The 20,453-nt window shown below is 61.2% G+C and overlaps 2 protein-coding genes across 3 annotated transcripts; one reads left to right on the forward strand and one right to left on the reverse strand.

The window, feature by feature from the left end:
* The first annotated feature begins 4,570 nt into the window (after positions 1-4,570).
* Positions 4,571-9,545, forward strand: SOHLH1 (spermatogenesis and oogenesis specific basic helix-loop-helix 1). Of its 2 annotated transcripts, XM_058524515.1 has the most exons (8): positions 4,571-4,638; positions 4,966-5,097; positions 5,648-5,795; positions 6,250-6,371; positions 6,462-6,559; positions 7,816-7,972; positions 8,514-8,584; positions 9,174-9,545. In XM_058524515.1, the coding sequence occupies exons 1-8, from the start codon at positions 4,574-4,576 to the stop codon at positions 9,377-9,379; spliced, it is 999 nt and encodes a 332-aa protein (XP_058380498.1). In that variant the 5' UTR covers positions 4,571-4,573; the 3' UTR covers positions 9,380-9,545. The 2 variants fall into 2 exon arrangements, with proteins under 2 accessions (XP_058380498.1, XP_058380499.1); XM_058524516.1 differs by lacking the exon at positions 4,966-5,097.
* A 2,257-nt stretch (positions 9,546-11,802) lies between these two features.
* LCN9 (lipocalin 9) lies at positions 11,803-18,277 on the reverse strand. Its single transcript, XM_058524691.1, has 8 exons — positions 18,182-18,277; positions 17,916-18,049; positions 17,570-17,643; positions 17,123-17,233; positions 15,168-15,269; positions 15,049-15,070; positions 13,106-13,215; positions 11,803-12,050 (listed from the first exon to the last, which is right to left on the reverse strand). The coding sequence occupies exons 1-8, from the start codon at positions 18,275-18,277 to the stop codon at positions 11,803-11,805; spliced, it is 897 nt and encodes a 298-aa protein (XP_058380674.1).
* Positions 18,278-20,453: the final 2,176 nt, after the last annotated feature.

The following is a 20,453-nucleotide window of genomic DNA, read 5'->3' on the forward strand; positions in this document are numbered from 1 at the left end:
ATTGTAAACTTTAGGTGTCCCAGACTAAAAATCTGCATGCAACATATAGAACCCCCCCGCATTTGCACATGTAACCCACGAAGAAATATGAAGGACAGTTGCACCTGTATGGAGGAATCTTGGAACTTCAGCCCCCAAGACCAAATGCTCCCCCTCCCCTACGTAAAACCCAGAATAAAAACCCTCACTTGTAGCTTTTCTGAGAGTTTGGGATTACAGCTAACACTATAATCCCAAACCTTCTCCTTGCTCAGTGCTTTGCAATAAAATTCCTACTTTCTTCCACTACACTGGTATCAGAGATTGGCTTGCTGCGTGACAGGTGAGCAAACCCACTACAGGTTTGGCAACACTGCGGGACCCCGGGCATGGCCATACTTGGTCATCTGCTCTGTGCCCACCCCAGCTCAGGTGACCTCACGCAGAGCCCCAGGCAGGTAGAGCCCTGTATTCTGTCCCTGGTGCTCAGGAGCCTTTGCTGGTCTGCAGTGCTGTCCAGACCCTCACTGAACCAGGAGAGCAGCAGAGAGAGACGAGAGAGAGACAGAGACACAGAGACAGAGAGATCAAAGCTGACCAGAGAAGGAGAGAGGCTGTGGAGTCAGACAGGCGTGAGGGGAGCTGAGCCAGCACCACCCACACAGCTTTGCTCAAGGCCTGGAGCACCAACCCAGCCTCCCATGGGGGGCAGTCAGTGCAGGGGGTCCCCAGGGCAGAGCTGGGCCAGTGATTTGAGGATGCATGGCATGTACTTTGTGGTCCTGACTTCTGCAGCATCTCTCCTGAGGTCCTGTCCCTGTTGGCTTCCACAAGACAGCAGACTGAACACAGATGCTTTTTTGTAGGGGGCACCTCTTGGCAGAAGTGGGGCACGCTCCAAAGTCCCCAGAAGGGGTGCACCTTGCACCCCCACCTGGCTCACTGGCAGTTGTACATCTCGGAGGCTTTGCCCCCTTGGTCCAGAGAGGTGGCTGCTGCTGCTGGGGTCCCACCCACCCCTGGTCAGGCACAGCCCCCAGCAGGACTCTGGCCTCCCCTGGGGCTCCTGTGGCTGCATGTCCACCTTGCGGGCCCCTCGGAGGTGCTCTGCTGACTGGTCAGTGAGAGACGATTATTGTGTTGTCAGTGATGTGAGACTGACAAGCCTGGTGACATTTCTGATGGCTTAAGGGAAACCAAAACTTGGCCCTGCTCTGCCATGGAGGAGCCAAGCCCTGGAACGCTGGTCTGTCCATCCCACCCCAGCCAGGAGCAGGGAAGGCAGAGGGCCCAAGGCCCTGTCTTCCAGCCACCCGCTCAGCAGGCAGCCAGGCCGAGGGGATCACTGCTCAGCCTCTCCTGCTGTGCCCCTGGGCACCCTGGCTGATTGGCTCTGGCACTGCCTTCTTTGGGTACCGTCGGCCCTCTGAGGGCAAGAAGCCTGGCCTCTCCTCACATCTCCCATAAACGCCAGGGTCCATACGGGCTGACAGAACTGAACATCCCCAGGCTTCCTGGGCCTCAAGCTCCATTTCACACCCCTGGGAACACAGAAGCCGGGCCCGGGCCTGACCGTGACCGGGCAGCAGGGGTCCCGGGGCCCCACGTCAGTCTGGCGTACTGGCCTGGGGCACGGGCCCTGAGCCCGGAGTTGGGAAACAGAAACTGGTCTCCTCACGCCCTGAGGCAGCCTCAGGCCTCCCCCCGTCCTCACTCAACCATACTGAAAAGTCCGATCGCCCAGGTTCTTGGTCAGCGTAGGAGAGGAATTCAGACACCGACACAAGGGCAACAGCAAGCAAGCAAAGCTTTATTAGAGGAAAGGTCAGATGCACTCCAAGTGAGGAGCGGGCAGTGCCAGAGGCGCATCTGCCCCAAGTCTCGAGTTAGTTTTATTTTTATTTGGACTGTTTTGAGGGAATTAGCATTATCTGGTTATCTGCCAATAACGGTCTTTCCTCCACCCACAGGTCGGGAGGGGAGTTCTTGACCTTTTAGGGAAGTCATTCCCCGAGGAAGGGGGCTAATGCACATGGAATTCGTATGTAAATTAAAGAAAAGACCAATGTCCTCCGGAAGTGTAGAGCAGAAGGCTTTGCTTTACGCACTATTTTTATCACGGTGGTCGAAGGTCTCAGACTCAGGCGCTATCTGTATGTCGAGGGACGCCAGCAAGGCGCTTCCTTGATGTAGCGAGGTCTCCAGCTTCGATTCCCCCACTCTTGTCTGGATGCCAGTAAGATGCTCCACTGATGTAGCAAGGTCTCCAGCTATGATCCCGCCCTCATGTCTACCTAGCGACCTATCTCACTCACAGCGTCGCCCTTGACCTCAGAGTGACTTCTGATCCCTGCCCCACCCCTCCCTTAATCCCAGGCCACTGCCCCCTTCTGCCTCCTCTCCTTGTGCCCCTGGTCACCACCCCCACCAGTTCTCCTCCGTACCTGAGCAGCAGCCCTGGCCTGGGCCGCTGGGTCCTCCTGCACGCTTACTTCAGGCTGCTGAGCTGACCAGTGACGGAGACATGGGCCCAAGCCTATGCTGCACCCTCAAATGACAGGATCCCGAGAACAGTGGGCTCTTGGTGCTGCCCCTGACGCCTTTCGTCCATCTCTGGGTGCCCCCAATCCCACCACCCAGAATCCTACCCCAGGACACCTGCCCGCAGCCCAGAGCCTCTCCTGGGGCTACACTCTGTTCTCTGTCCCGTCCCAGACCCCGCTCCCTGGGCAGACTCCCACCAGACCTGGCTGCAGCAGCACCTGCCCCAGCTCCCTCCTGGGACAAGAGGCTCCCGTCCCTGTGAACTCCCCCAGCAACTAGCCCCCCACACCCACATTAGCCCACTAAAGTCCACCCACTGAAACGGGCACCTTGACCTTCACCCTTGCGGCCCTCTCCTTCGCTAAGGGGACCACCTCCTTGAAAGAGGAGGGGTCTCCACTTTCCCTATTCTTCCATCAATCCTTCAGCAAACGTTGATGGAGCGACTCCTGCGTGCCCAGCACTGGGCAGCCCCTGGAGACCCAGCGAGAGGAGCAGACAGACCTGCGACCACACGCACCGCGCATCTGGGGGAGGAGAGTGACGTTCTTCCGAAGCCCCCCAGAGAACCTGCAGAGACCGGGGCTGTGAGGAGTGCGCCCCTGGGGAGTGAGGCTTGAGCTGACAGGGTGGGGGAACGATGCGGCAGAGGAAGAGCAGGAGCCAAGTGGAGGCCTGTGTCAGGGCAGGGCCGGGCCAGGGCAGGGGTGGGGAAGGCAGAAAGGCCAGTCAGCCTTCAGGCAAGCCAGGGTGCTGGGGAAGGCACAGAGAGGGTGGGTGGGATCTAGGGTGGGGCTGGGAGGTGTCAGGATGCCTCCTGGCTCCTGGGTGCACCACGGCGCTGGCAGTAGGCAGAGCGTGCTGGAAGAGGGTGCGACTTGGGGGATGGGCACACACGGACCTTGGACCCGCTGGCCGTGTGGGGTAGGTGGGTACCCTCCACCCTGTCCCTAACTGGCCCCTGAGTCCCATAGATCTTGGCTAAACAGTTCTCAGACCAGCCTCCCCACTCACCTCAGCTGGCCCCTTCCTGGGCCATATCATCTCTGCCATGCATGTCCCTGGTCCCCACGCCCGCCTGCCCCACAACGCTCCAGAAAACTTCATCTACTCCTCACACACCTGTAGCTCCCTGGCCCCTCTGCTCTCAGGTGAGGCCAATTCCTCCTGCCACATACGGGGTCCTACCTGCCCACTTCCTGGCCCCTGGAGCCCAGGCCCACGTACCAGCCCAGGAAACGGCCTGGCCTCCTGCAGTGTTTTCTGCTGGGCACGCTGCCCATCCTATCCTTCTGGAAATCACCACTTCAACCCGAGAACACCCCCCTCCTGCCCTCTCCCTCTACAGGCTAGTAATTTACTTGTCCTCCGCCTCCCCTGCCCTCACCTAGTCGTGAGCTCCTGGAGGGCGGGGCTGGCGCCTCCAAATCACCAGCGCCCAGCTCGGGGCTGGCACCCAGGGGGCACCCACGGGAGGATAGGTGAGCGGAGACCACAGCGAGTGGGAGCTAGGCAGACCCCCGGGAAATGGGAGGAGGACCACTTGGGTTGGGCCCCCTACCCAGGTACCCGGCTGGGGGCTTGGAGTGGGTGGACCCAAGCCCTGAATTTCTAGTAGCACCTCCATGGGAGGAACTCTGCTGCACTAGTGGCTGGGGCGGCGCGCGGGTGAGGTGACACAGAGCACATGCATGGGGGCAGGCGCGCCTGGGGCCGGGTTCGGTGCGGGCTGCGCGGGAAGCACGTGGGGGCGGGCAGAGTACACGTGAGGGGGCGGGGCTGGCAGACGCGCAAGCGTGGGGCGGGGCGCGCATGGGGCAGGGTAGAGCGCATGTGTGGGGCGGGCACGCGTGGGAGCGGGGAGCACGCGGGGAGATGCAGACTGCATGCGTGGGGCGGGGCGCGCCTTGTGGGGGCGGGCCAGGTGCTGGCGGGGTGGGAAGCACGTGGGGCGTGTAGGGCGCACGTGAGGGGGCGGGACGCGCACGCGTGGGGCAGGGCGCACGTGGGGCTCCTAGGCTTTGTTTCCATCTCCTGCAGCTGTGTGCTCATGGCGTCCGTGGATTCTGAGCAGGATAGTGGGGTTCTCCGAGTCCTCGCCCCCGGGGAATGCAGGTGAGGAGTTGGGGGGCCCTGGAGGGAGTCAGGTGGAAGGCTTCTGCCCCAAGGTGCCTGGAATGTCTACGGCCCGATGGTTACGCCCAATTCAAATGGACTGAGTCGCCGGTCCCCACCTTTGCATGGCCCTCCTGGGGCAGAGCTCCTAACCCCCAAACCTGGAGTGGGAGGAAGGGTGCCAGGAGGGAGGGCCCGGGCTGTGTTCCTGGGTGACCTAGGCCCTGTCCTGCACCCACTCTCCAAGGACGTCCGTTACCGCATCTGGGCTCCAGAGGCTTTTCTGGGGTTCATGCATCACCCAGCCCTTGATTCCGTTGTCTGCAGTGGCTCTTCCTTGTCCGGCGCCCAGTGCTTCGAGGACCCCGGCCAGGGCTCAGGCCCGGTCAGGGCCCCTGTGGTGGCTGAGGGTCCCAGCTCCTGCCTCCCGCGGAACGTGCTCAGTGAGAGGGAGCGCAGGTGGGCGCCCGTGCGGTGGGGGCAAGGGAGGCTTGTAAAGGAGTGGGGGGCGCCGGAAGAGACAGATTTGTGGCTGCGACCGGGTTTTCAGACAGCTGGGACAGGCTTGTGTTGTTTGTCCAATAAAGGGGCAGTGAGCACGTCTCCAAGATAAACAAGAAAAGCCGTAGAGGGGTTCCCGGGGATCACCATTGCAGCCCCCCTATTTGCCCTGAAGCCCTAGGCATCTTGAGGTTATGTGTTTGGGACCCCTAGATCCCAGACTCTGTCTGGGATTCTCCCCTCCCCACCTCCTGGAGCAGGCCTGGGCTGCCTGTGGCTGGTGGCAAACATCTGGATAGCCTGTGGCCGGAGTCTAGGGCTCAGGGCCAATCTGCCCTGACATTGATCCCTGAAGGGCTCAGACCCCATGGAGAGCTAACTCGTGGCCTTGGCTTGTGGTCATTTTACCTGAGAAGCTCCCGAGGCTGCTGTGAGGGAGACTCTGGTGGCTGCAGTCCTTTTTCCTGGCCAGACTGCCTCACTGCCGTTTGTCACCTCCTGGAAGCAGGAAGCGGATCTCCATGAGCTGTGAGCACCTGCGGGCCCTGCTGCCCCGGTTCGACGGCCGGCGGGAGGACATGGCCTCGGTCCTGGAGATGTCCGTGCAGTTCCTCCGGCTCGCCAGCGCCCTGGTGCCCAGCCGAGAGCAGCACACTGTGAGTTGTACGTGGGCCACCTGGTCAGCCCTGCAGAGGAGCAGCTATGGGGCATTCCACCCCCCCCCCCCCCCCCCCGCCATCCCTCCACTTCCCCTGCCCTGCACGGCCAAGGTTGGCTGTGTTTTCGACAGGCTCTTCTCTCTCTCTGCACATTCTCCCCGCCCGCTGCCTCTGGGGGTGATGCCCGTGCCCCTGGAGACAGCTTTGGCCTCTACTTATGTCGCTTGTATGCCCGCCCACGGTGCCGAGGCCAGCAAGAGGTAAAAGTCCTGTGGCTGTGAGGTCCTTGGATGGGCAGCCTTTTGTCCCTCTCCCCCTAGTCCTGAGGACCAGGATCTGCAGTCAAGGTGGACCTCTGGGACCCTGGGCAGGGCAGCCAGTGACAGACCACAGCCCACTTTTCCTGTGGGTTTCCTGGATGACCATCGTCGTTTTTCATGTTTATGTTTAGTTTGTTCCTCCTGCCAAAGAGATGTGGCACAAGTGGCAGAAAGATGTTTTGCAGCTGGTCCTGGCGAGTCAGATCCCAGCAGGTGCACCAGACCCCGGCACAGGAGCATCTGGCGTGACCATGTTAGTGTCCCTTTCAGGGCCAGGGGACCCGTGGGGGCAGTGGATGCACACTGCTTAGAGCCCCTTACCTTTTGTCTTTGTACTGTCCAGGCAACAGGACCCCCCAAGCTGTGCGACTGAGGGTGTGGGTGAGGGCGAGGTCCCATCAGGGGTGGCCGAGGTGCTGGACGGGCCGCTGGCCCTCCTTGGTAAGTGTGAGTGGGTACCGGGACCGTCGTGGGTGACATCCCTGTCCAGAGACAAGGTGGGTGAGCCCCGAAGGATGAATTCTGACCCTGAGGATGGCGGGGTCTATTCCCGAATAGGGGTTGGATGTTTAGTGTTGATTTTCTCACGGTGACAAAGCCATGTGTTGGGGTGAACCTCAGGGACCCCACGCTGTCCTCAGCTCTCATATGAAACAGGACGAGGGGTCCCATGAGGGGCAGATGTGTGGGCCGAGGTGGCTGCGAGTCGTTGGCCACTCTGGGGCTGCTCTCTCTCTCTCGTGTCCCCTGCCAGGGTCTCCGTCTGCCAGGGAATGGGGTCCATGCTAGCCAATCTCCTAGGCCACCCGTCTTCCCCGAGGACAGGTCCCCACCCGCTCTTTCACCCTGGGTCTCTAGGGGTCCCTGGGTCCCCCAGGAAGTGTGGGAACATACAGGGACTTGCCCCGTCCTTGTTCCGCCTGCCAGCTGCTGCTGTATCTGGCTCCCAGGAGCAGCCCCCGCCCTGCAGTAGCCTTGCTCCTTGTCCCTTTGTGGGGCCAGAAGTCTGGCCCCCCTGCCCCATTCCGCTTCTCTGTTCTGTGATCGAGTGAGTCACGGGCCTCACGGCCGTTCCTTCCCCTGCTCGGGGCCTTGGTTCTCTGATGCCTCCCCCAGCGGAGCCACAGGCGCCTGTGATGAGTGTGTCCCGCTCACGCTGGATACCCCCCCCCGGCTTTGTGTTACTCTTTGGACTGTGGCTGCTGGTGATGGTGTCTAAGCCACCCGTGTGTGTTTGCCACGTGCCATAGGCCCCAAGCGCCGTGGCAGGCAAGACCGTGCCCATCGAGGAGGGGAGGGGTCTCATTGTCAACGGGGCTGGCAGTGGAGCTGGGGCCACCAGGAAATTTTGGGACCCCTATGCAAGGCATGAGGGTCACACAGCAGAGAGCTAGGTCTGCGGGTGGAGCCCAAGGTCAGGGACTGTGGGTAGAGGCGGGGGAGGCAAGAGGGTCCCCAGGTCTGAGCCCCACGTAGTTGACCTGAGGCTGAGTGGGCACCTCCTCCAGGAAGCTCCCTGGTTTTAGGTATGAGGTGTTTCTTCTCTCAGCGTTCATTTTCTCTTGGGTGCCTGTACGCCTCCTATTTCTGAGCCCCGCGTGTCCCCGTGCAGGGCGCAACGGGCAGGGGCTGAGATCTTCAGGGGAGGGCCGCTCTCTGGTGGGGGAAGGCTGACCCATGCTTCACTTGTCTCCTAGAGTCTCCCAGCCTGGTGCCCCGGCCCACAGGCCCAAGTCCCTCCAAGGCCTTGAGGCCACCACCACTCTGGCCTCGAGGGGATGAGGCTCAGACCTGCCTGGGCCAGGCTGGGCCTCCAGCTGAGGGGGCCAACATGGCCATGACACCAGACGCCAGGTGGGTGCCCTGGTGGGCGTGTGCATGTGTGTGCCTGGTGTGCATGAGCTGTCGCACGTCTCCTTCCAGCCCTGCCTGGACCTGCCCGTCTGGGAAGTGTGTGTTCCTTTCTGCCTTAGTGTCTGTGTGTGGACAGCTGAGGCCGCCAGCCCAGGCCCGGCTCAGCCAGACTCTGTCGTGTGGCTTCCTAATGTGTGTTTCTGAAAACACTTAGTCTTCCTAATTGTCCTCTGTTTTGGCTGATAGTAAATGAGTTTGGGTTTTGTGAGCCCGCACCAGCTGGGGTGTGGGCAGGGCGCCTGGTGTTGGCTGGAGAGGAACCAGCAGAGCCACAGCAGATGGCTGGTCTGCGCTCGGCGGGCGGGCTCGGCGCTCTCCAGATCCATTGATGCAGCCGAGCGGGCCTGGGGCAGGCAGGAGGGAGCACCCCGTTTGTCTCTGATCCTGACGCCGCGTCTCAGGGCCCCCACCTTTCTCTTGAGGTAGGAGGACCGGGGTCCGCTTGGGCCCACTCGGGGTGGGGTCTTCTTGCCCCATCCAGATCCGTGTCGAGATGTGATGTGGAAGACCGGACATCGTTCCTGCTGACTGCCAGTCCCGACTGGTGGCTGGGTGAGTGGGGGACGCTCGGTGGAGGCCACCCTCTCCCTGGTCGGGGCCAGCTTTGGGGCCTCAGCCGATCCCCATGCGGGCTGGGCAGGCAGCTGGGATTGTTGCCTGGGCTCAGCTTGCTGTGTGACACCAGGGTCCCAGTGTCTGTGTTTGAGCTCCTTTGTCCTCCTGTGTGGGTGGTGGTCGGGACTACTGGCAAGGGGAACGAAAGGGAACGTGTGTGTGTGCCTGAGTGAGAGCGTGTGAGTGTGCGGTGTGGGGGCTGGTTGTGTGGTGTGTGAGTCAGAGTCGGTGCCCGTTCTCCCGACTGTGTCCCCCAGAGGCACCTGGATGTGTGATGAGTGTTTCTAGGATTTAGCATCGGGGGGAGACGTCTTCCTGGTTCTGGCCTGGTGGGTCCCCTGGGTGTCTGGCAGGGCTGGTGGGTGTGGGCCCCCCACCTGGTCATCTCACACATGAGCCAGGGGCTTCTGAGTCGGGCGGGGCAGATGGGCAGAGGTGGGCCCTCTTGTGCACACTGAGCCCACTCTGCACGCCCCGGGCACCGGGGTACCTGCCCGCCCTGCTGACGTGTCCCGTCTGCTTCCAGGGTCCCTGGAGGGCAGAGGCGGCAGTGCGCCGGCCAGGAGCACCCCATCGGACAGGGCAGAGCTGAGCTTCCTGGTGGACCCCGAGCCCGGCTCCCAGGAGCTCTTGGATGGCCCCCTAGAGCCGTGGGGCTCAGACGTGGGTGGCCCCGGCCTGGCCCTGCGGGACGAGGTGGACAGCCTCTTCCCTGAGTTTTTTACCTACTAGGCGGCTGGGGGCCCGCCAGGCTGCAGGGAGGGGTGCTCGGGGGCTTGTGTGGACGCTCGGGCATTTTATTATTTTGGGTTTAGGTTGCAGCTGTGCTGATCCGGGGCTGGCAGGGCTGCTGTGGAGTGGAGGCTGCATATTAAAGAGAAAGCGATTTTCCTGGAGGAGAGAGGACTTGTGTGTAGTTGACGTGATTCACTGGGCAGATGGCACCACTTCCGTTCAGGCTGCAGGCACCTGCCTGGGGTTTTGCTTCTGTGACATTCTGGGCCTCGTGGGATCCCTAAATAACGGGGCCTCGGGCGGGGGGGGGTGCGGGGGTGTGTCATAGACTGAGAGTTCTGTATCCCCTGGGACCGCTCTCCGGAGAGGTGGTTTGGGGTCCTAGCTCCTCGCGCTCATGAGGCTGGTGTGAGCTGGGGGCCTCGGGGCCCAAAGGGATCTGTCGGGAGGCCCTGGCTAGTGCTCTCTCTCCAGGCCTGGGTGCCTCAAGGGCATTCGCTGCTAGTGGCCCCTGCATTCCCCACACGGGGGGGGCGTTGGCCCAGGGCAGAGCCCACCTGGCTTCAGAGTTCTGGAACTCCCCCCCGCCCCGGTGGGCACAGCTCCAGGCCCAGCTGCTCCTGATCCTCAGGCTCCGGGGGAGGGCCGGTTATGGCAGGGGGTAGCCCAAGCCCCTGTGGACTGCGTTTCAGCCACAGTGGGGTGGGCGCCTGTCTCCGAGCCAGGCTCACCGCGGGCTCCCCCTGTTCAATCCCTTGCAGAGACACTGGGCTCCTGGCCCCTAGTGACCCCCCAGTGAGTGCTCTAGGGGTAGAAGGGTCTCTGCCCTCCAGGAGAGGAGGGTCTCCTGCATGTGGGCTCAGAGCCCCCTGCTACCCGCCCGCCCCACACCTCCACGCACCTCCACCCCCATGGCCAGAATGTTCTGTTCGTTCTCTGGCTGAGACTGCAGGAAAGGTGGGAGCAGCCGTGGGCAGGAGGCGGAACAGAGCCAGTGGCATCAGGAACCCTGCCCTGGGGGAACTGGAGAGGAGCTGGGAGGAGCCCCGGGGGGGTCCAGGTGGGTGCCCTGGGCCACCATCCTCAGGACCCGCATGTTCTCCCCTCCCCGTGGGCTTCTTGAAGACCCTGAGCAGAGCCGGGGTGTGTCTGAGGGAGTGCTGCCCTCAGGCCTGGGACTGAACAGAGCCGTGGTCAGCGGGCTGCAGCCCTGTTCCAGGAGCCCTGTCTGTGGAAGGGCCTCCACGGGCCTGGCTGCCCAGGTTCCAGAAACATTCCAGACCCTGAGAATGTGAGTGTGCGGGCGGGCTCTGGGGTCCATCCTTACTGTTCTGGCTCCTCTGGTTGTCAAGTCATACAGCCTGATTTCACGAGTGTCGCCTAAGAGACCATGTGTGCATCTGTTCGTGTGTGCGCGTGCCTGTGTTTGTGCCCGCCTGTGGATTGGTGTGCATGTATGCAGGCCAGTGTCTCTCCTCGGCAGATTGGGACTCTGCAGATCCTCGGGGTCTTAGCTCACTGGCCCCCACGTGCAGCCCCCAACTCTGCCCTGTGTCCCCTGCCCCTGCGGGGTGGAGACGATGAGCTCGTCCCCTGTTGCTGGTCTAGCGGGAGGTGGCTGAGCACAGGCTGTGGGTGTTCCCTGTCGGCGCTGCGGTGGGGCTGAGCGAGCACCCTGCCCTGCCGCACATGGAGAGCTTCTCGTTCCCCAGCCGGGAGGGGCCCCCAAGGCATTGCCCCCCAGGGCAGCATTGCCCTGCAGGGCAGCATTGCTGAGCTGTGTGAGCCCTGCTCTCCCACCTCAGAACAGATGAACAGGCTCTGCCTGGCGCCTCTGCTGGGGCCTGCTGGATGCGCTGTCTGTGGGAGGCCCCCAGGGTCTCTGGCCAGGCTGACCTGGACGAGCCGGGTCCTGAGCTCTGGGCAGCCCACTGTGCCGGCCTCACCCAAGTTCCCTGTGAGGGGGTCAGGAAGATGGGACTCGAGCTTGTTCAGAACTCTGAGGGAGGGGCAGATGGTGGGACCAGCCCTGACCCTCAGGCTCCCCACGGCAAGGTGAGGGACAGGATCCTCCTCAGGAGACAGGGCTCAACCTGTGTTGCCTCGAGCTAGTGTTGAGAAGGATCCCGAGGCCCGGTCAGGCTTGGGGCGAGAGCAGTGGTTGATTAAAGGCCGGCCCCGGGAGTGGAGGAGAGAGTCGGTGGCTTGGAGCTGCGGGGTTCCACTGGCCCGGCCCTGGGGGTTCTGTGGGCCCGACCTGCAGGCCTGAGGCTGTGGACACAGGCTTGTCTCGGTCTCTGCAGCATCCCGAGAGGGCGGGGTTCCCTCCCTGGGGCAGTGAGGGGCTGTGGGCTTCGGCTGTCTCTGGGCCCTCGGCTGTGGCTGTGGCTGCTGCTGGAGCTGGAAGGAGCCATGGGGGTTCAGGGAACAGCTGTCTTCCCACCACCACCACCCTCCTGCCCCGGCCCTGTTTGAACCGCAGGCCCGCTGTTGTTGGCCTTAACTGCGTTCAGGAGCGAGTCAGAAGCCTTCACGTCAGTGATGACCGGCTTGGTTTTGGGAGTTGGTTGGAGTGGCTTCAGCGTGACCTCCTCCTGAGTTCTCAAGGCGACCGTCTCCCTCCGCCAGAAGGGCCTGTTGCCTGGAAGTAGGACATAGTGGGTGCTGTCTGCACAGAGGAGACGGCCCAGCAGGACCCCAGACACCGTCAGGCCACACCCTCATCCTCTCCCTGGTCCACCCAGCCCTCAGCTCGGGACCTTCTTGTGGGGCAGAGTCAATGGCTAGGCCTGGTAGAGATCAGCTGGCTGTAGGGGCAAGCCCCGCCCTCAGTGCAGTTGTTGCTGGAGTCTGGGGTTTCTGAAGCCACTTTTGGAAGTGTGCCTTGGAGCCAGCTTAGCTCTGAAGACAGGACCGGGTCCCTTTGTCGTTAACCCGAGGCCCCCAGCCCTGCCTGCCTAGCCCACTGGGGGGAATTCGAGCTGGGGGAGTAAGCGGTGATGGTCCTGTCCATCACCCCCTTCTAGGCCAGGACTGGGCAAAGTGGCCGTGTCCACGGGCGGTTAGAATTGCTCTGCTGCTGTCTGCTGGTGGGAGGGAGTGTCCCTAGGCTGCCGGCGAAGCAGGGTCCCCAGGATGGGGAGGGGGCGTGGGCCCCCTGCGTTTCCTGGGGGCTCTGGGGTCCTGGGGTACAGCACAAGCTCAGAACAGGGACATAACCTATGAAGGAATCACACAAGAAGTGGATGGTGAGTAACTTGCAAACAGGTCTTGACGTCAACTGGATGTTTATTCAGCCCAAGAACTGTCCCAAGAGGCCATCTGGTGCCAGGCCAGGGCACCTGGCCTGGGGCTTGTTTCTCCAGAGTAAACCCAACCTCAGGCTGCCTCTTCCCCTCTCCTCCAGGTGCTCTGTTCCCCAGGAGGGGCCAGACCCCAACCGCACCAGACCCCCAGGCAAGGGAACGGGTGGGTGGGGGAGGGACCCACAGGTCCCGTGGCCCCCAGAGGGGACTCAGCTCAGCGTAGTGAGGGTGGAAGTGGAGGCCGGGATGGGACATGAGGAAAAAGAGCCTCCTGGGGAGAAAGGGAGGGAGTGGGGGCCGGGGGCTCTGGTGAGAGCAGCTTGTGCTGAGATGAAGAGACAAGAGGGAGACAGGGTGCCTCAAGACCAGGACCCGGACAGGCGGGACGGTAGCCTGGGCACTCATGGGGTGGACCGGCGGTTGGGGCTGCCCGAGGACCAGCGCTGGATGCTGCAAAGAACGTGGAAAGGACAGGCAGCGTGAGGGCCGCCCAGGTGGTCCAGCCAGGGGAAAGGTGCTTTCTGCCACCTTTGGAGGGAGAGACAGAGGCCGGTGAGGACGGAGGTCTGGAGCTCTGGAGCTCTGGGGCCATGCGAGTTGGCGGCAGGGCCATATGAAGGAGGCCTCAGCACTCTCAGGGGAGAAGGGAGACAGATACAGGTGGCGACACGGGCTTCTGAAGGAGGCGGCGGAGGTGGGGAGGGGGCCTCTGGGGGAGCACAGAGGGGAGCCAGGCAGGGTGGGCCCGGTCAGAGCTGCCCTGAGTGCTGAGGTATGGTCTGAGGTGGGACCCAGGGGTTGGGAGCCGTGTCCCAGCCGTAGGGGGCGGGTGGTTCCCTCCTCTGACCAAGGGGCAGTGTGGCGAGCTCCCCCTCATGCAGGGCTGACACAGATGTTGCTGCCGCATGGCAGAGCCCTCCAGGAGAGACCGTCTGGGGGCCCCTCAGCCCCTGGAGAGAGCCCCCTGCCCTGGGACAGGACTGGGCTTGATGCTTAGCCTGAACGTGGCGGCCTTGGGAGAGCAAAGGGGCTCGTCCACTCTGGGCCGGGGGGCTCCCCAAGGCTGGGATCCTGTGGAGAGGGAGTCTGGGGGGCTCAGGCTGGCCTCCTGGGCTCCGGCACGGGGTGGTGGGAGCCCGGGCTGGGCACTGGGTGCAGTGGAGGGCGCTGCAGTCGGGCGCCCGTCACGCTCGGGTGACTTGGGGAGGGATAGTGTCCCCTGCTGCCTGCCCAGCCACCAGCCCCGCCCTCGGGGCCTCAGCCACTGTCCTGTGGGGAGGACTCAAGCACGTGGTCAAAAGGGGCCTCTTGAGCTAAATGCAGCCTGGACTCGGGACGAAGCTGCACAGGCTTAGTGGGCGGCCCTGCCCAGAGCTGGTTGTTTCTGCCACAAGACCCCGCTGCCATCACCATCATGTGGCGAGCCCTGGGGCCGCCACTGCCCGCAGCCCCGAGACTGAGGGGCCAGAGTGGCTGTGGGGTCCAGCCTCACCCCCTCTCTGCACCGTCTCCTGTCATCGCCTCTGGACTGCGTCCTAGTGAACTCCTGTCTTCCCTGAACTGTGTGGATACGAGCCCGTGGTAGGCTCAGTCTCACCAGGAGGGTCCCCATCCCCTGTGCCCTGCGGCCCTGGCCCGGGGTTGGGGTGTCAGTGGGCACCTCCTGGCCGCCGTGAGGTCACCAGTTGGGCTCCTGGTCCGGGTGAAGCCCCCCTCCACCAATAAAGCACACTGGGTTGGGGGGCAATCATTTATTGGGGACACTAGGGAAGGTCTCCAGAAGGGTGGGCGCTGCTTCCCAGGGCGTGGGGTCAGCTGAAGTCTCCTTGGGTCAACCTTGATTTTCTGGTCCTTTGGGGACAGTGGCAGAGTGCCTGGGAGGTGTCCCTGTGAGTGGGAGGGGCACGCTGGGCTCAGGGCTGGGGGTCAGGGACAGAGGGGCTGATCTGCGGGAGGGGTGGGGGCACTGTCCCCAGAGCCAGTGGCCTGATGCCCCTGCTGCCCTGCACTGTCCTTGGGGTTAGGGACTGGGGCCGTGTGTTAGCGAGCAGCCTACTCTCCCACACCCCTCCTCCCACAGACCCCCCCCCCCCCCCCGAGCCTGCCCACAGGCCCCCTGCTGCCCCAGGCTGCCCGTGTCCGTCCTCCGGGGACTCGATGGGCGTCCCTGTCTTGGGTCCTGCCCGTGGCACTGGCATTTTGAATCTCTCCAAGCCGTCAGCTCCACGCTGGCCCGGCTGCTTCCCATGTGTGGAGCAGCACCCGGCCGTTTGCCCCCCGAGGGCCTCCCGTGCCCACCTGCCGCAGCCCCTGCAGGGTCAGAGGTCACCTACCTGGGCCCCATGGCCAGGGCCTACCTACTGGTGGGCGTGGAGGCAGCGATCTGTGGAGAGAGGAGCAGAGAGGAGCAAGGTGTGCTGAGCAGGCGTCTGGGCCGAGGCCCTCAGCCTCCTGAGGCTGGCGGTGGGGTGGGCACCTACCAGTCTGGGTCAGGTCAACGATGTTGGTCGAGTGGATCCCATGGGTTTTACAGTATTTTCTAAACATCCACAGGACGTCCGGGCTCACAGTAGGGGTCCGGCCTGTGGACAGAGTGATGGGGCTGTCCCTCTTGCTGGTCATTTGGGACAATGGGCAGTGGGTACTGGGGGCTTGGAGACTGCTCCGGATTTTCAGGGTGCAGGCGTGGTTGTGGGGACAGGTGCTGCTGTGACCAGGGTGGAGAGGTGTGCTAGATGGCTCCAGGCTGCGTCAGTGAGGAGTGAGGGCCCCATAGGGCTCGCTCGACATCGCGGGTGGGGTCCGGCCTCTCCTTGGGTCCCGGTCATCACATCCCCGTGCGTTTATTCCACGCTGGGATAGAGGGCTGAGGCCCAAGGAGAGTCCAGGTCCTTGACAAGCTGGCTTAAAGGAGAGCAAACCGATAGACACAGCTGTTTTGGGAAGGGCCGTGACAACAGGTGGGGACACACATGTGAAGATGTGCTCCAGCTGCACGTCCTGTGACCCCAGCCCTGAGAACCGACCCCACAGAGCAGAAGCAAAGAGCTTCGGGCCCAAGGCTGCTGGCGGCTCCCCACGAGGCAGCCACGGTGCAGTGACCGCCTGGCTGGTCAGCAGCCCCCCGAGTCCCCATACATAGACAGCTGGAGTATCGGTGGCGTTCAGTGGGATGGAGACGACATGAGAAGTTGTCCCCACACTCTTAAGTGCTGAGCCAGAACCCAAGGCCTGGGGACAGCCAGTGGTTCCTGGACATTTGGACCTTGAGGGCCAGTACACACCACCCAGCCAACCCTGCAGTTTTGGGGGCCCAGCACAGGGTTGCCAGCCTGCACGTTTACTAAGTCAGGTCGTCTTAACAATGCTACCTGCAGCGGGTTGAACTGGGTCCCCCAAAGGGATGTGTCCAAGTCCTTAGCCCCGGAAGCTGGGAAGGGACCTTATTTGGAAACAGTGTCTTTGCAGGTGTGATTAAGTTAAGGTTCCTGGGATGAGGAGATCATTCTGGATTCGGGGCTGGTCCTACATCTAAGGACAAATGTCTTTTAAGAAAAAGAGGAAGATCTGAGGCACAGAGAAGCCACATGAAGACAGAGGCAGAATGTGGGGTGAAGTGGCCACAGCCCAGGGCTGCCGGGGGTACCAGGAGCTGGGAGGGGCAGGAGGGACCCTCCCCTGGAGGCTTCAGAAGGAGCTGGGAAGGAACCAACCACGCCAGCCACACCTTGATTCTGACCCTAGCCTCCGGAACCCCTGTGGCCAGCGAAATCCAACCAACAGCCCTTACATTTTTCAGGCCCAGTGTGAGGTCGCCAGTCTATACTTTTCCTAAATTACAGACATTCTAACAAGCCACCGTGTCCCGACTCTGCCATTTCACAGAGAAAGGACACTTCATCCCCAAACCCAGGGCCCCGTCATCTCCCAAGGGAGAGAGAAAGGCATTGTACACGGGGCCTCATCTGTCACTCTCGTTGTTCCTGGAGACCAGGCCCCTCTGGGGCGGCAGCAGCCCCAGAGGGTGTGGGGGAGGTGGATGTGGGGCTATGTGGGTCTGCAGCCATTTGCGCCCGCTGGCAAGATGCAAGGACGCGCTCAACCTTCACTCTTCACTTGGGAGTCGATGCAATCGGAAGTTTTCTTAGAACTTTCCTTAATGTTGTCTATTTTTGATTCTCAAGAAGGTGAGAAGGTGGAGGTTTATCTGAGCTGCTGTCTGCTGGCATGTGTGTGTTTCTCATGTGTTTATCTGTTATTTATGACTCTCCTGTTTCCAGGTGGCCTCGAGGCAGCTGGGGTCCCTCTGTCTCCTGCCAGCTCTGGCTCAGTGTCCACCCTGGGGACAGGCAGGGGGCTGGGGGGTGGGGGGTGGGATGGAGTCTGTGTGTGAGTGCCGCTGGCTGGGGGGGGTCTCTGGGAGGGGGCCACTTACTGAAGAGGTTCACCACCATCATCTCCTTCCCGTGTTTCACGCTGTGGGTGCAGAATATGGCGAAGTGCTGGGGGTCTACTTTCTCCAAGAAGATCTTCTTGTGACCGGAATCTGTGAATCGGGGGTGGGGTGGGACGGGAGGTGAGGGGGTGTGAATTCTCTACCAGGCTAGAACCGGACCCTGGGACCACTCTCATCCCTTCTGACGACTTGCCCCTCGTGACCAGCCGGGCCCCAGGCAGGGGCGGGACTGGGTGCAGACCTCCACCCTTCCCAGACACCTCCGGCAGCCCCCCCCCCCCGGCAGACAGTACCCTCAGGGGTGCCGTGGCCGGCCGGGGGACACTGTCCTGTGAAGCAGGAGGCTGAGCTCCTGGCCGTACTCCACTCTGAGCTCCCTGGGGGCTCCCCGCTCCAGGCTGGACAGCACTGACCGTTTGTACTTACGGTTCACCGTGTACTGAAACTTCTTTCCGGTTTTATTCGCCGTCATTGTAGTCGGGACACACACACCCTTTACCCTGGGGAGGGATGACAAGCCCCCTTACACCCTGGTGTCCAGAAGGCGTGGCTCGGGCATTCTCCCTGGAGCCCCTCAGTGGGACTGGTGGGGCTCGGCCACACTGGACCTCAGACACTTGTGTCCTTGCCCTGCCCCACATCGCCTCTGGCCTTCAGTGTCCCCCCTTACCCTCCAACACCCGAGTACAAGGCTGCGAGGTGGGCAAGGGGTGGGGGCGTTGGGGTCTCACCTGGGCCTCGGCCCCGTGGGGCGCCCTCTTCCCAGACTTACTTTCTGTGGACGTGCAACTGCAGGCTCTTAGGGGTCACCTGGATGTTGTGGATGAAGAACTTCATGTCCGTATCCTTCGTTATGAATTTTGGTTCGTTGGAGGCCATTGCTACTGAGAACCATTTGCCCTTGACCTGCCAAGCAGAGATGGGTGTGCTGGTTCAGGTGAGGGCGCAGCTGGGGGCTGGAGGGGCGCCCTGTCCTGTCCCCACTTGCCCCTGCCCCCAGCCACCTTCTCCTCCCTCTCAGATGCCTGAGGCTGATACCAGCTTCTCGTCGAAGTTGGGGTCCCCAGGGCCCTTGTGCAGGGCCTGGAGGCCGCCAAGCAGAGTCAGCCCCATGGCCAGCAGCAGGAGGCTCATGGTCAGGCAGCAGTGGCCGAAGGAGACCAGTGGCGCCTCAGACAAGGGTCCAGAGCCCGTGGTGGTGGCTCTTTTGTCCCCGGCCAGGAGAGGGTTCCTGGCCACGTGGCGGGCTGTCACTGGTCCCCTCCCGTTGGCCACAATTACCCTCTATTTGTTGAGGCTGCGGCTAACAATGGCCACTTTGCGACTGGTCCACAAACCCCCTGCCCATCCGTGTTGGCAGTCATGCTGTTTCCAAGAACAACAGGCTGCGCCCGCCTGGGCTGGCGTCCAGGATCCTCGTGTTCCCACCGGTAATTGAGTCACGAGCTCCTTGCTGACGTGGCAGACCTTGCGGCCTTGAGGTCTCTGGATGGCCACCAAACGTTTGTGTGGCTTGGATGTGGTGTTCCGGGACTCAGCAGGTGGTCCCGGGGAGCCGGAGCACTCGATGCCGCACTGGGAGCCACCAGCCCTGGTTTTAGGGACCCTGTCTGCTCTGTGAAACAGGCTTGGGCCACACTGCCGGGCCCCCTCAGGGCACTGCCCAACTGGGCAGAGCAAGGCGAGGCCTCGGTCCTGGGAGGGAGGGCCGGGAGCCAGGTGTGCCCCCAGCTCAGCTCTGGTCTGCTGGGTGACTGGAACTGGCTTCATTCTGAACTCCTTGAGCTGCACAGAGACCCGCAGGGCCAACGGGCACAGAGCAGGCAGGCGCTCCACAGCCAGCCCCGCCCCACGGGCCTGTGTCCCTAGGTTCTCTGAGCTTCAGCGTTCTCTTCTTGAAAGTGGCTGTGAGGACTCTACGCCTGCCTCCTTGTTTCTAGACTCCTTGAAGGTGCTCATGTGGGGTCCCCCATCTCCAGCTCCCTCTGGCCTCCACCGAAGCTGCGGCCTCATCCCGTTCACTTAGCTGCTGTCTTCCCTCCCCTCTCCCTCCCCCTGCAGTACCTTCTCATTGAAGCCGCTGCACCTGATACAAAACCCCACAAGCATAGTTACGAGAAAGGACATTACACGTCACACTCACCTGGGAATGTAGGCCCAAGACCCCAAATAAACCTGATACAACGAATCCAGCAACATATGAGAAGGATGATCCATTACAACCTAGTGGGGCTAAATCCAGAAATGCAAGGTTGGCTCAGCAATTGTGAATCCATCAGTGCATTTGATCACATTAATAAGTGGAGGAAAAATCCTGTGGTCGTCACTGTAGCTGCAGAAAAGGTGTTGGATAACATTCAGCAACTATTTATGATAAAGACTCACAGCACTCTAGAAATAAAAGGGAACTTTCTTCATCTGATTAGGGGGACTACAAAATACATAGAACACCATCCTACCTCACGGTGAGGCATCAACACCTTGCTAGCTGGATCGAGAACATGGTCAGGGGGCCACTGCCACCACTGCCCTTGAACGTGGCGCTGGTCCTTCCAGGGAGGGAGGGAGAAGTGAAAGCCAGAAGGATTTGCAAGGAAGTGATGAACCTGAGGTGTTTGTAGATGATATGATTGTGTGTAATGAGTATCCAAGATAACCTGCAGATGAATGATTCAGATGAATACGTGAGTTTAGGAAGGTGATCTTAGGAAGGATTTATAGACAGAAATAAACTCATTCTATATGTGAGCAATGCATAATTAGAAAATGAAATTTAGAGAGACTTTATTTGCAATTCAGTAAAAAAAAAATCAAGTAACTAGGAATAAATCCAACAAAAATTGTGCAGCCTTCTGCACAGAAAACTATAAACTAGTATTGAGAAATTAAGACAAACTAAACTTCGTATGCCATGTACATGGATTAGTAGTCTCAATACTATAAAAATGTCCATTCTTTCCCTAAGATCAATAGGATCCTGATCCAATTCCAACAGGGTCCCAATTCCAATAGTATATGTGTCTTGTGGAACTTTACAAGCTGATTCTAAAACACGTGAAGATGCTGAGACTTAAAAATGGCCAAGACACTCCTGAAGTTCAGTTTGGAAGATTTGCTCTGCCAGACTTCTGTTCTTATGTAAAGCTTTAGTAATGAAGCCAGGGTGGCGTGGGTGCAAAGCTGAGAAAGAAATGAACGGAAGGACAGGAGAGGGTGGAAACAGACCCTCCCGTGCACGGGCACTTTTCACGGTGAAGATGGCTCTGCAGAGAAATGGGCTAAAGGACAGTCCTTTTAGTATCCGGTGCTG

Source organism: Diceros bicornis, chromosome 28 (assembly GCF_020826845.1).
Source record: "Diceros bicornis minor isolate mBicDic1 chromosome 28, mDicBic1.mat.cur, whole genome shotgun sequence".
NCBI lineage: Eukaryota > Metazoa > Chordata > Mammalia > Perissodactyla > Rhinocerotidae > Diceros > Diceros bicornis.